The following is a 13,998-nucleotide window of genomic DNA, read 5'->3' as shown; positions in this document are numbered from 1 at the left end:
AGATGCCCAAAAATTGATGCTTAGATTCCTGAAAAACATGCTTATGTGTTGGCATGTCTGAAAACATAAAATAAATACTTCGAAGTTTTTAGAATAAATTACCCAGCTAAATTCCGTACATGATTGAAATACTAATTGTTCTATCATCCTGTGACCACATTTCAAACCTCCAAAATATCCAGCAAAATCTGTTTTATCTGTGTTAAAACAAAATTTGAGTCAACAAAATTTGTAGTTTTATTTTTGTTTTGTTTCCATTACCATAAATGCCAACCATTATGCTTTTGGTTTAGTCACGAGTCTTTTAAAAAAACCGAATAACATTTTCTGCAAGACTGGATATGGATCACACATTTTTGCTACATTAAAAAGTAAGATAAAAATAAAGCAATTAAAGTTGATTTTGTCATTCTGTTATCATAGTTTTCATTCCACTCATATAAATTTGAGAATATTCTTATAAAGGTGACTGCTGCGTAAGAATAACCTAAGAGTACATTCCTTAGAAAACTGTATTTGACCCCATTTCCAAGAAAACAGATTGGTTTCTTCATGAATGAACTTTGCCTTACAGATGCATTTTATTGATAAGCTAGTTAGTGAACCAGTCTACATTTTTGAAGAAAATGGCAACAGACGTTAAGTGAAATGCTTTACAATGTCAGTCGTGGATATTATATGACAGAAACTTCAAAACATGTCAGATTAGAAAAAGTGACAGAATAATGCAGCTTTACAAAATTTAAAAGAAGAATATGAGTGCAATGTAATACAGCACTCAGAGCACCTGACCATGATCATTGAGAGTAGTGTAATACAGCACTCTGAGTACCTGACCATGATCATTGAGAGTAATGTAATACAGCACTCTGAGCACCTGACCATGATCATTGAGAGTAATGTAATATAGCACTCTGAGCATCTGACCATGATCATTGAGAGTAGTGTAATAAAGCACTCTGAGCACCTGACCATCATCATTGAGAGTAATGTAATACAGCACTCAGAGCACCTGACCATCATCATTGAGAGTAATGTAATACAGCACTCAGAACACCTGACCATGATCATTGAGAGTAATGTAATACATCACTCTGATCACCTGACCATCATCATTGAGAGTAATGTAATGCAGCACTCTGAGCACCTGACCATGATCATTGAGAGTAATGTAATATAGCACTCTGAGCATCTGACCATGATCATTGAGAGTAGTGTAATAAAGCACTCTGAGCACCTGACCATCATCATTGAGAGTAATGTAATACAGCACTCAGAGCACCTGACCATCATCATTGAGAGTAATGTAATACAGCACTCAGAACACCTGACCATGATCATTGAGAGTAATGTAATACATCACTCTGATCACCTGACCATCATCATTGAGAGTAATGTAATACAGCACTCTGAGCACCTGACCATGATCATTGAGAGTGATGTAATACAGCACTCAGAACACCTGACCATGATCATTGAGAGTAATGTAATACAGCACTCTGAGCATCTGACCATGATCATTGAGAGTAGTGCAATACAGCACTCAGAACACCTGACCATGATCATTGAGAGTAGTGTAATACAGCACTCAGAACACCTGACCATGATCATTGAGAGTAGTGTAATAAAGCACTCAGAACACCTGACCATGATCTTTGGGAGTAATGTAATACAGCACTCTGAGCACCTGACCATGGTCATTGAGGGTAATGTAATACAGCACTCAGAACACCTGACCATGATCATTGAGAGTAGTGTAATACAGCACTCTGAGCATCTGACCATGATCATTGAGAGCAGTGTAATAAAGCACTCTGAGCACCTGACCATGATCATTGAGAGTAGTGTAATACAGCATTCAGAACACCTGACCATGATCATTGAGAGTAGTGTAATAAAGCACTCTGAGCACCTGACCATGATAATTGCAGAATTCCAATTCATGACAAATGAGTGAAAGTTACATAAGTAGACTAGTTTAAGTGGTTGCTGAATGTATATAAATTTTCCAGTGTTCTTTGTGTTTGTATTCTGGTTCTAATCCATATGAATTCTGCCTCATGTGACAAGCATTTTGACCAGCTGCAGAGCCAGGTTAGTCATAAAAATGTATCTTTTTCACATGTGCTGCAATTCTGGCATGTAATATATAGATTACACTTTTTATGCCCAAATTATGCTTTTCTGCTACTTATAATTATAGCAACAATTACACTTATACCTCTCAGGGGTTGGGGTTGGCATGTACACATGACATAAGTATTACAATATTCTTTTTAATATTAATTTTAAACTTTCTGCTCTCATATCAGGAACACAGGATGCTGTCCCAGTCGATGTCTGCCGACAGTGTCTCGGAATACTATGATGCCATGGAAGATACAGTTGAATCTCTTAGCGATACATCATCTGAGGTAAATTCTATAACAGCAATCAAATCAGAGTCTTTAAGGGTAAGGAGATGTTAACCATAGACGGAAGTCATCATAGATATTCACACTTGTGTATATTTTAACTACACCACCCCCACCCCTATGGGACAGGTGTATCCATCCCAGGGGCAGGTTCATGATTTCAATGCCTCATTATCTACCAAGTCTTGTGAAACATCAAACTAAATACAAACACCCCCATAAAATCAGTTTACAAGGAATATTCCATGTCACCTATGAAAATGTGACATTTGGACCCTATCCCTTCCATCAAGAGCTGCATTAAGGTTTTGGAACTGTCTTTGTTAATTAACAATTATCATTCTAGATGAAACACAATATTATCAGCCTGGTTTAATTTGCATGTCATTCTGGTTTAAAAGAAGAACTGGGTAATGGAGAGATAGACATACACATATACATAAAAACTTGACCGACTACAATATATTTGTACTTTGTAGATACCAGATAAATAAACATTTCGGTCCGTTAGTTGGATATTTGTACAGGAAAACTAAGTATTTGGTCTGTTAGTTGGATATTTGTAAAGGTAAAATAAGTAAGTATTTGGTCTGTTAGTTGGATATTTGTACATGTAAACTAAGTAAGTATTTGGTTGGTTAGTTGGATATTTGTACAGGTAAGCTAAGTATTTGGTCTGTTAGTTGGATATATGTACAGATAAACTAAGTAAGCATTTGGTCTGTTGGATATTTGTACAGGTAAAGTAATTAAGCATTTGTTATGTTAATTGGATATTTATACAGGTAAACTAAACAAGCATTTGGTCTGTTAATTTGATATTTTTACAGATTAACTAGCATTTGTGTTCTTTAATCAATACTTCATAAGCCTGCATAGTGGGTCACAATGCAAAGTTATGTAAACCAGGTGAGACATATCATGCCAATTTGAGCCTCCTGTTCAGTTACAACCTCTGAAATGCAGGCAGTTTTACATCTATTCCTTTCATCCATCATTTCCTTTGATTTTCTCTCATTTGGGATGAAATGGAAATTCATTTAACAAAGCTTGGTTGTTCCATTTTCAAAAGAGTTCAAGGGAGAGAACTACAGCTTTCAAGCTTTCATATCTTGTCTTTAATATATGTGTGCTTTAATGAGATAGCAGATGGGTAAAATCCAAAAGATTGCAATGAATTTACAATAAAATATAACTGCCACTAAGTGTAGTGCATTTATCAATTAATTTCATATAGCTTGTTCATGGTGGTTATGTTTAGCTCAGTTGATCATAAAACTAGAAGAACTTATAGGGTGGTCTGTTGTCTGTCATTTGTCATCTATCCTTCCATTATTATGATTTTATTAATGCTATACCTCTGTCATTTGTCATCTATCCTTCCATTATTATGATTTTATTATCGCTATACCTCTGTCATTTGTCATCTATCCTTCCATTATTATGATTTTATTATCGCTATACCTGTCATTTGTCATCTATCCTTCCATTATTATGATTTTATTATCGCTATACCTCTGTCATTTGTCATCTATCCTTCCATTATTATGATTTTATTATCGCTATACCTCTGTCATTTGTCATCTATCCTTCCATTATTATGATTTTATTATCGCTATACCTCTGTCATTTGTCATCTATCCTTCCATTATTATGATTTTATTATTGCTATACCTCTGTCATTTGTCATCTATCCTTCCATTAGTATGATTTTATTATTGCTATACCTCTGTCATTTGTCATCTATCCTTCCATTATTATGATTTTATTATCACTATACCTCTGTCATTTGTCATCTATCATTCTGTTAGTATGATTTTATTATCATTATATCTCTGTCATTTGTCATCTATCCTTCCATTAGTATGATTTTAGTATCACTATCCCTTAAAATGTGTGGAGCACTGCTATCAAAAACAGTCATCCTAAGTTGGTTCTAACTAAAAATAGTGCTGCTGGGACATTCAATATTGCCACTGGGACATTCATTATTGCCACTGGGACATTCAGTATTGCCATTGGACATTCAATATTGCCACCACAGGTGTCAATACAGCATTTGAAAATAAATGAAAATCTTAAAACTACATGCATGACAGGTATGATGTGACACACAGTAAATATGTGACACTGTTTTTATGATACCAGAAAAGATAGACAAGTTACAAGATTTGTGACCACTGGTTTGATTCTTTAATGATAAGAGTGTAGAGAAAACACTAATATTAAAAAATATTCTAATGTAAAGAACACATGATATGTATTTAGTGCTATACTGTAATACACAGAACACATATGTATTTAGTGTTATACCATAATGCACAGAACAGGCAATATGAAAATTTAGTGTTGTACTGTAATACACATGCATTTAGTGTTATACTGTAATACACAGAACACATGATATGTATTTAGTGTTACACCATAATGCACATAACACATTATATGAATTTAGTGTTATACTGTAATACACATGATATGAATTTAGTGTTATACTATAATACACAGAACACATGATATGAATTTAGTGTTATACTTTAATACACAGAACACATGATATGAATTTGGTATTATACTGTAATACACAGAACACATGATATGAATTTAGTATTATACTGTAATACACAGAACACATGATATGAATTTAGTATTATACTGTAATACACAGAACACATGATATGAATTTAGTATTATACTGTAATACACAGAACACATGATATGAATTTAGTGTTATACCATAATACACAGAACACATGATATGAATTTAGTGTTATACCATAATGCACATAACACATTATATGAATTTAGTGTTATACTGTAATACACATGATATGAATTTAGTGTTAAACTATAATACACAGAACACATGATATGAATTTAGTGTTATACTTTAATACACAGAACACATGATATGAATTTAGTGTTATACTATAATACACAGAACACATGATATGTATTTTGTGTTATATCATAATACTCAGAACACATGATATGAATTTAGTGTTATACTATAATACTCAGAACACATGATATGAATTTAGTGTTATACCATAATGCACATAACACATTATATGAATTTAGTGTTATACTGTAATACACATGATATGAATTTAGTGTTAAACTATAATACACAGAACACATGATATGAATTTAGTGTTATACTTTAATACACAGAACACATGATATGAATTTAGTGTTATTCCATAATACACAGAACATATATGTATTTAGTGTTATATCATAATACACAGAACATATATGTATTTTGTGTTACATCATAATGCACAGAACACAGACGGAATACATGCTATGTGTTTCACTGTTGTATACAGAACAGATGCTGTGTACTAAGTGTTACATTGTTATATGCTTGGAGCTCAGCATTAAGGGGTTAGTGTTAGGACTGGTCAGCCTGGTGTCATGATAATGTGACTGGGTGGGGCATCATGCTACAAGTCTGCGGCATGATGCCCCAGTGCTAGACATCACTATAACCTGCCACACTGCAGACATCATAGCGATATTATTGAAAAATTGTTAAAGCTACATTAAAAATCCAAATCACACACACACACACACATTGTTATATACAGAACACACATGTACTAAGTGTTACACTGTTATATACAGAACACATGATATGTACTAGGTGTTACACTGTTATATACAGAACATATGATATGTACTAGGTGTTACACTGTTATATACATGTTGGCTTGAGTCTTGACTCACTCAGTCAGTGTAGGTAAATGAGAATGTTTGCCAGTAGCTTCCTGTGGGTTGGTAGTTCTCCCTGCAGTCTTCCTGGCTTCCTCCTCCACCAGATATACTGGCTGGCATGTATAGCCTATTAAATGCTGAAAAATGGTGGTAAAGCCATGACAACAACAACAACATGATATGTATTATATATTATGCTCTGATATAAAAAACACATGATATTAGTGCCATACTGTAATGTACAGAACACATAATATGCATTTGATACACTCATTGTACTTGCTATTGCTTTGTTGTACTCTGTTTAATTTTTTTTAACAACATACTGTTAGACCCCCCACCCCCACCCCCCGCAAATGTATTGGCCCCCACTTGTTTAGATTCAGTGCAGGTCCACACATTTGTCAAGGGATAGATGAAACACTTCTGCTGGAAGGATTTTAGTGGGAACCTAAAGGTAGTATATTATGACTAACTGATATAGTTACAGTACTATTTACTTGAACCAGTATTTGCAGTCCCTTGCATTCAGTGTGCAAATCATTTAATATGTTCACATTAATAAAATTTAATATGTTCATCTTGTGACTCTTTCAGCATTCAGATGAAGCATCAAGTGATATCAGTGATGAAAATGACACCGAACTCAGTACAGCTCAGAGTGGTCAGTTGGCTATTCTTTCTTATTGTAGCTTATAACACTGAACTAGGTACCTCTCAGAGTGGTCAGTTGGCTATTCTGATTGTAGCTTATAACACAGCACTCATTACAGCTCAGTGGTCAGTTGGCTATTCTTTCTTATTTTAGCTTATAACACTAAACTAGGTACCACTCAGACTGGTCAGTTGGCCATTCTGATTGTAGCATATAACACTGAACTCAGTACAGATCAGAGGGGTCAGTTATTCTTTCCTTCTGATTGTTGCTTATAACATTGAACTTGTTACACCTCAGAGTGGTCAGTTTGCTATTTGGTCCTTCTGTTTGTAGCTGAACACTGAACTCAGTACATCCTGTAGTGGTCAGTTTGTTATTCTATCTTTATTATTTTAGCTTTTAACAGAACTCAGAGTGGCCAGTTTGCTATTCTGTCTTTCAAATTCTAGCTTGTTGCACAGTTTGAAATGGTTCATTTGCTAATATGTTCTCCCAGTTGTATCTTATAAAACATACTTAGATTCATATAATAATAGTATCTATGTTGCAGTCGGTACTGATGTAAGGGAAGTTCAGTTGGTTAAGTACATTATTTATGTACATTGATGTTGGCACTAATACAAGGAAACCCCAGTCAATGAATTACATTATTGGCACTAATACAAGGAACCCCAGTCAATGAATTACAAAATTGGCACTAATACAAGGAAACCCCAGTCAATGAATTACATTATTGGCACTAATACAAGGAAACCCCGTCAATGAATTACATTATTGGCACTAATACAAGGAAACCCCAGTCAATGAATTACATTATTGGCACTAATACAAGGAAACCCCAGTCAATGAATTACATTATTGGCACTAATACAAGGAAACCCCAGTCAATGAATTACATTATTGGCACTAATACAAGGAAACCCCAGTCAATGAATTACATTATTGGCACTAATACAAGGAAACCCCAGTCAATGAATTACATTATTGGCACTGATACAAGGAAACCCCAGTCAATGAATTACATTATTGGCACTAATACAAGGAAACCCCAGTCAATGAATTACATTATTGGCACTAATACAAGGAAACCCCAGTCAATGAATTACATTATTGGCACTAATACAAGGAAACCCCAGTCAATGAATTACATTATTGGCACTGATATAGACACATGTTTTCCAGTCAGATGTCAGGAACATAACACCATAACACTTGAGTATTGAAGAACACATTTTCTAGTCGAATGTTAGGAACATAACATTTGAATATTGAAGCATGTGTTTTCCAATCAAATGTCAGGAATAAAACACTTGAGTATTGAAGCACACATTTATGTTGTATAACTTGGTAAAGATCACAGGAATTTTTCTCACCAAATTGTCATAAGCTGGATGACTGGATGTGAGCAGAATGAATGAATGTGAGCAGAATGACTGGATGTGAGCAGAATGACTGGATGTGAGCAGAATGAATGAATGTGAGCAGAATGAATGGATGTGAACAGAATGACTGGATGTGAGCAAACTGACTGGATGTGAGCAGAATGAATGAATGTGAGCAGAGTGAATGGATGTGTGCAAAATGACTAGATGTGAGCAGAATGACTGGATGTGAGCAGAATGAATGAATGTGAGCAAGAATGAATGGATGTGAGCAGAATGAATGAATGTGAGCAGGATGACGAGATCTGAGAAAATAGTGAAGTGGTCTGTGACTAATGTGAGAGTTTTTAAAATTTTGAATTGTATTGTTTATGAAGGCATGCATCGAGTTTACATAGTAAAACCTTTAATGAGAACACTTATGGAAATAATCAATCTTTCCCATCATATTATGTCCAGTGTGTTTTGATGTCCCTATTTTCCTTGCTTGTTCAGTTGAATGCCTTATTCACACCCAGATTAAATTTGATTCTGCTATTAGTTCACAAACTAAATGCAAGCTTTGCTCAGTGATGAAACTCTTTTTTCAGCATCAGAAGAAAATATTCTGGAGAAATTTCAAACAGGACGACGGTCTAAACTTCCTGTGGCCAAAACTGATGAGGGGGATGTTAATTTATGGAATCTCCTGTTCCGAAACATTGGCAAAGATCTGACGAAAATCTCCATGCCTGTCACCCTAAATGAACCCCTTGGGATGCTACAGGTATTTCATACTTTTATATGGTAACTATTTTATGATGTTATCTGTCCATCCATCTATCCAATTATTAATTTGTTTGGCAATCCATATCTTACCAATTTTATTTATGCACAATGACTCATGTTCTTAAGCATCTACATTTACCAAACAGTGTGGATGGCTTTCAGTTGGTTGAAGGCTGAAACCTGTTGATTTGGTGTCAGAAGGTCAAAGGTGGAGGTCATTATGGCTGAAAGTAAAAGTGATTGTATCTGTTTAAAAAAAAGTTTTCATATATGTACTTTGTCAACAAATTTTATTGTTGTTTTCTTTTCATAGGCCATATTTTTCACCAAAGTTTGAGGAAGAGGCTATTGTTGTTGGGATCAAAAGGTCAAAGGTCAAATTCATTGTAGTTTTTAAAAAATAATTGGTTTCACAGTATAACTTCTGCATTATAGCGAGTTCCTGGACCAAACTTTGTGAATGGCTTGCACTTAAGATAATGAAGTAACCTATGCATTCTGGGATGTAAATGTCAGAGGTCATGGCCATGATATGTCTATAAATAGTGGTTTCTGTCCAGGAGGTTTAGTAAATGCCCATTGAGACCTTTGGTCATTAATCTCCAGAGTTAACCATGCTGAGACACTGCACCAGTGTTCTAGTGATTAGAACATCTGCCTTGGCTGCATGAGATCGCGGGTATGCAGCCTGGTCAAGTCATACGAAAGACTTATAAAAATGGGGAGACCACTCCGGTGGCCTAGTGGTTAGAACGTCTGCCTCGGATGCGGGAGGTTGTGGGTTTGATTCCCGGCCAAGTCATGCCAAAGACTTACAAAAATGGTACTAACAGCTACCTCGCTTGGTACTCAGCATTAAGAGGTTAGTGTTAGGACTGGTCAGCCTGGTATCAGATAATGTGACTGGGTGGGACATCATGCTACATGTCTGTGGCATGATGCCCCAGTGCTAGACATCACTATAAACTGCCACACTGCAGACATCATAGCCATATGACTGAAATATTGTTAAAGCTACGTTAAAAGTCCAAATCACATCACATATAAAAATGGTACTAAAAGCTGCCTCGCTAGGTGTTCAGCATTAAGAGGTTAGTGTTAGGACTGGTTGGTCTGGTGTCAGGATAATGTGATGTTGGGGGGGGGGACATGATGCTATATATCTGTGGCGCCCTGGTGCTGGACATCAGTATAAACTGCCACACTGCTGACATCGCAGTGATATTAATTCTTAAAGCTACGTTAAAAATCTAAATCACACACATAACCATGCTGAGCTAGTGCCTTCATGCAGGAATCACACACATAACCATGCTGAGCTAGTGCCTTCCTGCAGGACTATTAAACACACACATAACCATGCTGAGCTAGTACCTTCATGCAGGACTATTAAACACATACATAACCATGCTGAGCTAGTGCCTTCATGCAGGACTATTAAGCACACAGATAACCATGCTGAGCTAGTGCCTTCATGCAGGACTATTAAACACACACATAACCATGCTGAGCTAGTGCCTTCATGCAGGACAATTAAGCACACACATAACCATGCTGAGCTAGTGCCTTTATGCAGGACTATTAAGCACACACATAACCATGCTGAGCTAGTGCCTTCATGCAGGAATATTAAGCACAGTGTCCATATATGATGTACAGTTCATGGTACTCCTGTTATATTATTTCAAGTTTCAATAATTTATTTAGTGTGAAGTCAAGCTGAGATTTATTTTTGTATAACAGAAGTCCCCTTTTCTTCTGTATTAATTGTTTAGTTTTGGGTGAACTTTATCATGTAGTTGCCTAGTCATGAGTATTAGTATACTAGTATATTGTAATTTTACTTTTTTATAGAGTATTAGTCACATACAAGTATAATGTGATTTTACTTTTGTATCGAGTATTAGTCATGTACTTGTATATTGTCACTTTATATAGAGTATTAGTAGTGTACTAGTGTATGGTGAATGTACTTTGTGTAGAGTATTAGTCATGCACTAGTATTTTGTGGCTTTTTGTTGAATATAGTATTCGTCATGTACTAGTATATCATGACTATGCTTTGTATTTAGTATTAGCCATGTACTTGTATATCATGACTATACTTTGCATAGAGTTGTAGTCATGTACTAGTATATTGAGATTTTACTTTTGTTATGAGTATTAGTCATGTACTAGTATGTTGTTACTTTACTTTGTATAGAGTATTAGTCATCTGCTAGTATATTGTGATTTTACTCTTGTATAGAGTCAAGTACTAGTATAATGAGATTTTACTCTTTTATAGAGTATTAATCATGTACTAGTATATTGTGACTTTATCAAGTATTAGTCATGTACTAGTATTTTGTGACTTTTTGTATAATATAGTATTAGTCATGTACTAGTATGTCATGACTATGCTTTGTATATAGTATTAGCCATGTACTAGTATAATGTGACTTTATCAAGTATTAGTCATGTAGTAGTGTATTGTGACTACTTTGTATAGAGTAAATGTATATTAATGTCCTTACAATGGTCTAGTACAACAAGATTGCCTCCACATTTCTCTCATGGTAAGGAATTTGGAGTACTGTGAATTTATTTATTTTCCTGAGTATCAGTATGTCAGGTTTTGCCGCAAATGATATCACACTGGCATTTTAGTTCTTGGATAGAAGTTAAGTGACAAATTATTTTCCACAGTAGTAGCATAGAATTATTGAATTTTTAAATTTGTGTTTTCCAGCCTTGAAATTTACTCAAATTATTCCACCACATTGTTCATTTATATTAATAAATTCTAAATCAGATACATGAACAGAAATGAGTATTTAATTACAATATCTTTTTGGTACCAAAAACAGAAAATGCCAATTTTTGTATTTGTTCTTCTCTTCATAATTTTCTGAACAAATAAATTAACAGTGCTTAAGATAAAAACTAAAGAGTCCTGTAACTTTTATCAGAAAATGACCAGATTATAAACTGCTTAAGGTTCATTTTTCTTGAAACATTCCTCTTTGTCAAATCCTGACTGGCATTTATTTGCATAGAAATGTAATGTCTTTGTGATTTGATTACCTTATTTAAAATGGGTGTTTGATTCAATATCATAAGAACATCTTTTAACTATCAAAAGAAGGATTTCATTTTTGAACAACATTATTAATCATGTTAGAATAAACAAAAGCTATATCTGAAATATTATTTTGGAAATTATTAATGTTGACGTTTACCATGAAGTTCATTTTTTGATGCATCACAGTCAAGCAGTTATCAGTGCTGCTTACCATCCTAAAATTTGGGTTATCTTATTTTTGTCTCACTTTGTTCTTTCTTTCCTGTAGTCCCAGGATTGGATGTTTACTGCATAATGATACATATTTTGGGTGTATTGCATGCATTATACACTTTTTTAGGGATGCCGTATCAATGTCAATAAAGTTATTAACGACTGTACTACTAATAAATTGTTTAATCATTTCAGCGTTTGTGTGAAGAATTAGAATACAGCGAATTACTGGACAAGGCAACTGAATTTGATGACCCATATGAAAGAATGGTTAGTGTACATTTTTACTTACAGTTTACATGAGTAAAATAATCTGGAAAATAAGTGTATATGCTTTTATTCAGCTTACTGATCATAGACAAAAAGAGCTTATTGGATGGCTTCGTATATATTGTCTGTCCATATGATGCCATACATTTCTCATTGCTAGTCCTCTGAAAACGACTTGGAGAATTGCAATGAAACTATAAACACATTCATCTGAAGCCTTAGTTGGTCCTAAATGAAAATGTTATCTGGTATGACCACCAAAGGGACTTGGTACCAGGTCAGATGTTTGAGTGAACATCTGGTGACAAAACTGTTTCACAGCAAGGATGGACCCCCAGTCTTGTTCATTTGTCTACTTGGGCTTTTTCACTAACAAATTCAATTCACACTTTGCAGGGAGTCATTGGATAAGACCAATTACCAGTCTTGTTGAAGCATATCAGTCTGACACAAGTAGTCTCGTCCTGGCTTCATCATGACCTCCTCTGGCCATGGTGACACCCAGGTTCTGGACATCCATTACCAGTCCCCAGTCACATACGTTTACACACAGAACACCTGTGGATACTAGTATACCAACATTTATTGATTCCCTGGCTTTGCTTACCATCCCAAGTAATCTGTTTTGCTTCTTAGTCAGTGCACCCCTCATAGGATTCTCCTCTTGCCCAATTTTTCTGTTTTGAAGGTCACAGTACACAGAGTAAGGAGTATTGCCATTCCAAAACAAATTCAAAAACTTAAACGTGACAAAGGGTGGATCCCACATATGAAATATTACATACACAAAAATATTATGTTTTGTGGAATAGAGCAAAATGGACCAGCAGCTTAAATGATCATAAATTTTGGTCTTTTGATTAGACCATTGCCAGAGTCATCAATACCAATGAAAATTCTCTGGTGTTAAACAAACGGAACATATTTAACAGTTTAGCATATTGGGGCTTGTGTTTTCAGCAGTTTCCCCTCAAGAAGTCATTGGGGCTGTCACTGGCCCAAGTGGACTAAGGCATGCACCATTTGAATCTCACCCTATGTCCATGTGGGTTCAGGACATGGCTCTACCAATGTGTGTATGTGGGGAAAACATTCCATTTACTTCCTGTGGGTTCAGGACATGGCTTTACCAATGTGTGTGTGTGAGAAAATATTCCATTTGCTTCCTGTGGGTTCAGGACATGGCTCTACCAATGTGTGTATGTGAGAAAACATTCCATTTGATTCCTGTGGGTTCAGGACATGGCTCTACCAATGTGTGTATGTGAGAAAACATCCCATTTGCTTCCTGTGGGTTCAGGACATGGCTCTACCAATGTGTGTATGTGAGAAATGCAAAATGTAAGCAAAATGATTGTCTCAGAATGGTGGAGGTTTGGATGGTGAGACCTCAACTGAAAAGCACAGATAGTGATAATGCACTCATTTGGCCAGCAGCTTGGCATTTTAGCACATGAATTGTGAACTGCAAAATGCCCCAAACACCCCCCACCACAGTGACTGCTTTTA

General features: G+C 35.3%; 1 protein-coding gene across 3 annotated transcripts in view; it reads left to right on the top strand.

Annotated features, from left to right (window-relative positions):
* Positions 1-13,998, top strand: part of LOC149789717 (oxysterol-binding protein-related protein 6-like) — a 122,854-nt gene that overhangs the window by 67,342 nt on the left and 41,514 nt on the right. For all 3 annotated transcript variants that reach the window (XM_089971728.1, XM_089971729.1, XM_089971726.1), the window contains exons 13-16: positions 2,313-2,414; positions 6,732-6,798; positions 8,765-8,940; positions 12,415-12,489. In XM_089971728.1, coding sequence (XP_089827854.1) covers positions 2,313-2,414; positions 6,732-6,798; positions 8,765-8,940; positions 12,415-12,489 — 420 coding nt within the window. The remainder of the gene's footprint in view (positions 1-2,312; positions 2,415-6,731; positions 6,799-8,764; positions 8,941-12,414; positions 12,490-13,998) is intronic.

This window comes from Sinohyriopsis cumingii, chromosome 10, assembly GCF_028554795.1.
Source record: "Sinohyriopsis cumingii isolate HCF-2022 chromosome 10, ASM2855479v2, whole genome shotgun sequence".
In the NCBI taxonomy this organism is placed as follows: domain Eukaryota; kingdom Metazoa; phylum Mollusca; class Bivalvia; order Unionida; family Unionidae; genus Sinohyriopsis; species Sinohyriopsis cumingii.
Note: the sequence above shows the minus strand (reverse complement) of the source record. Positions and strands in the feature narration are given on the sequence as shown.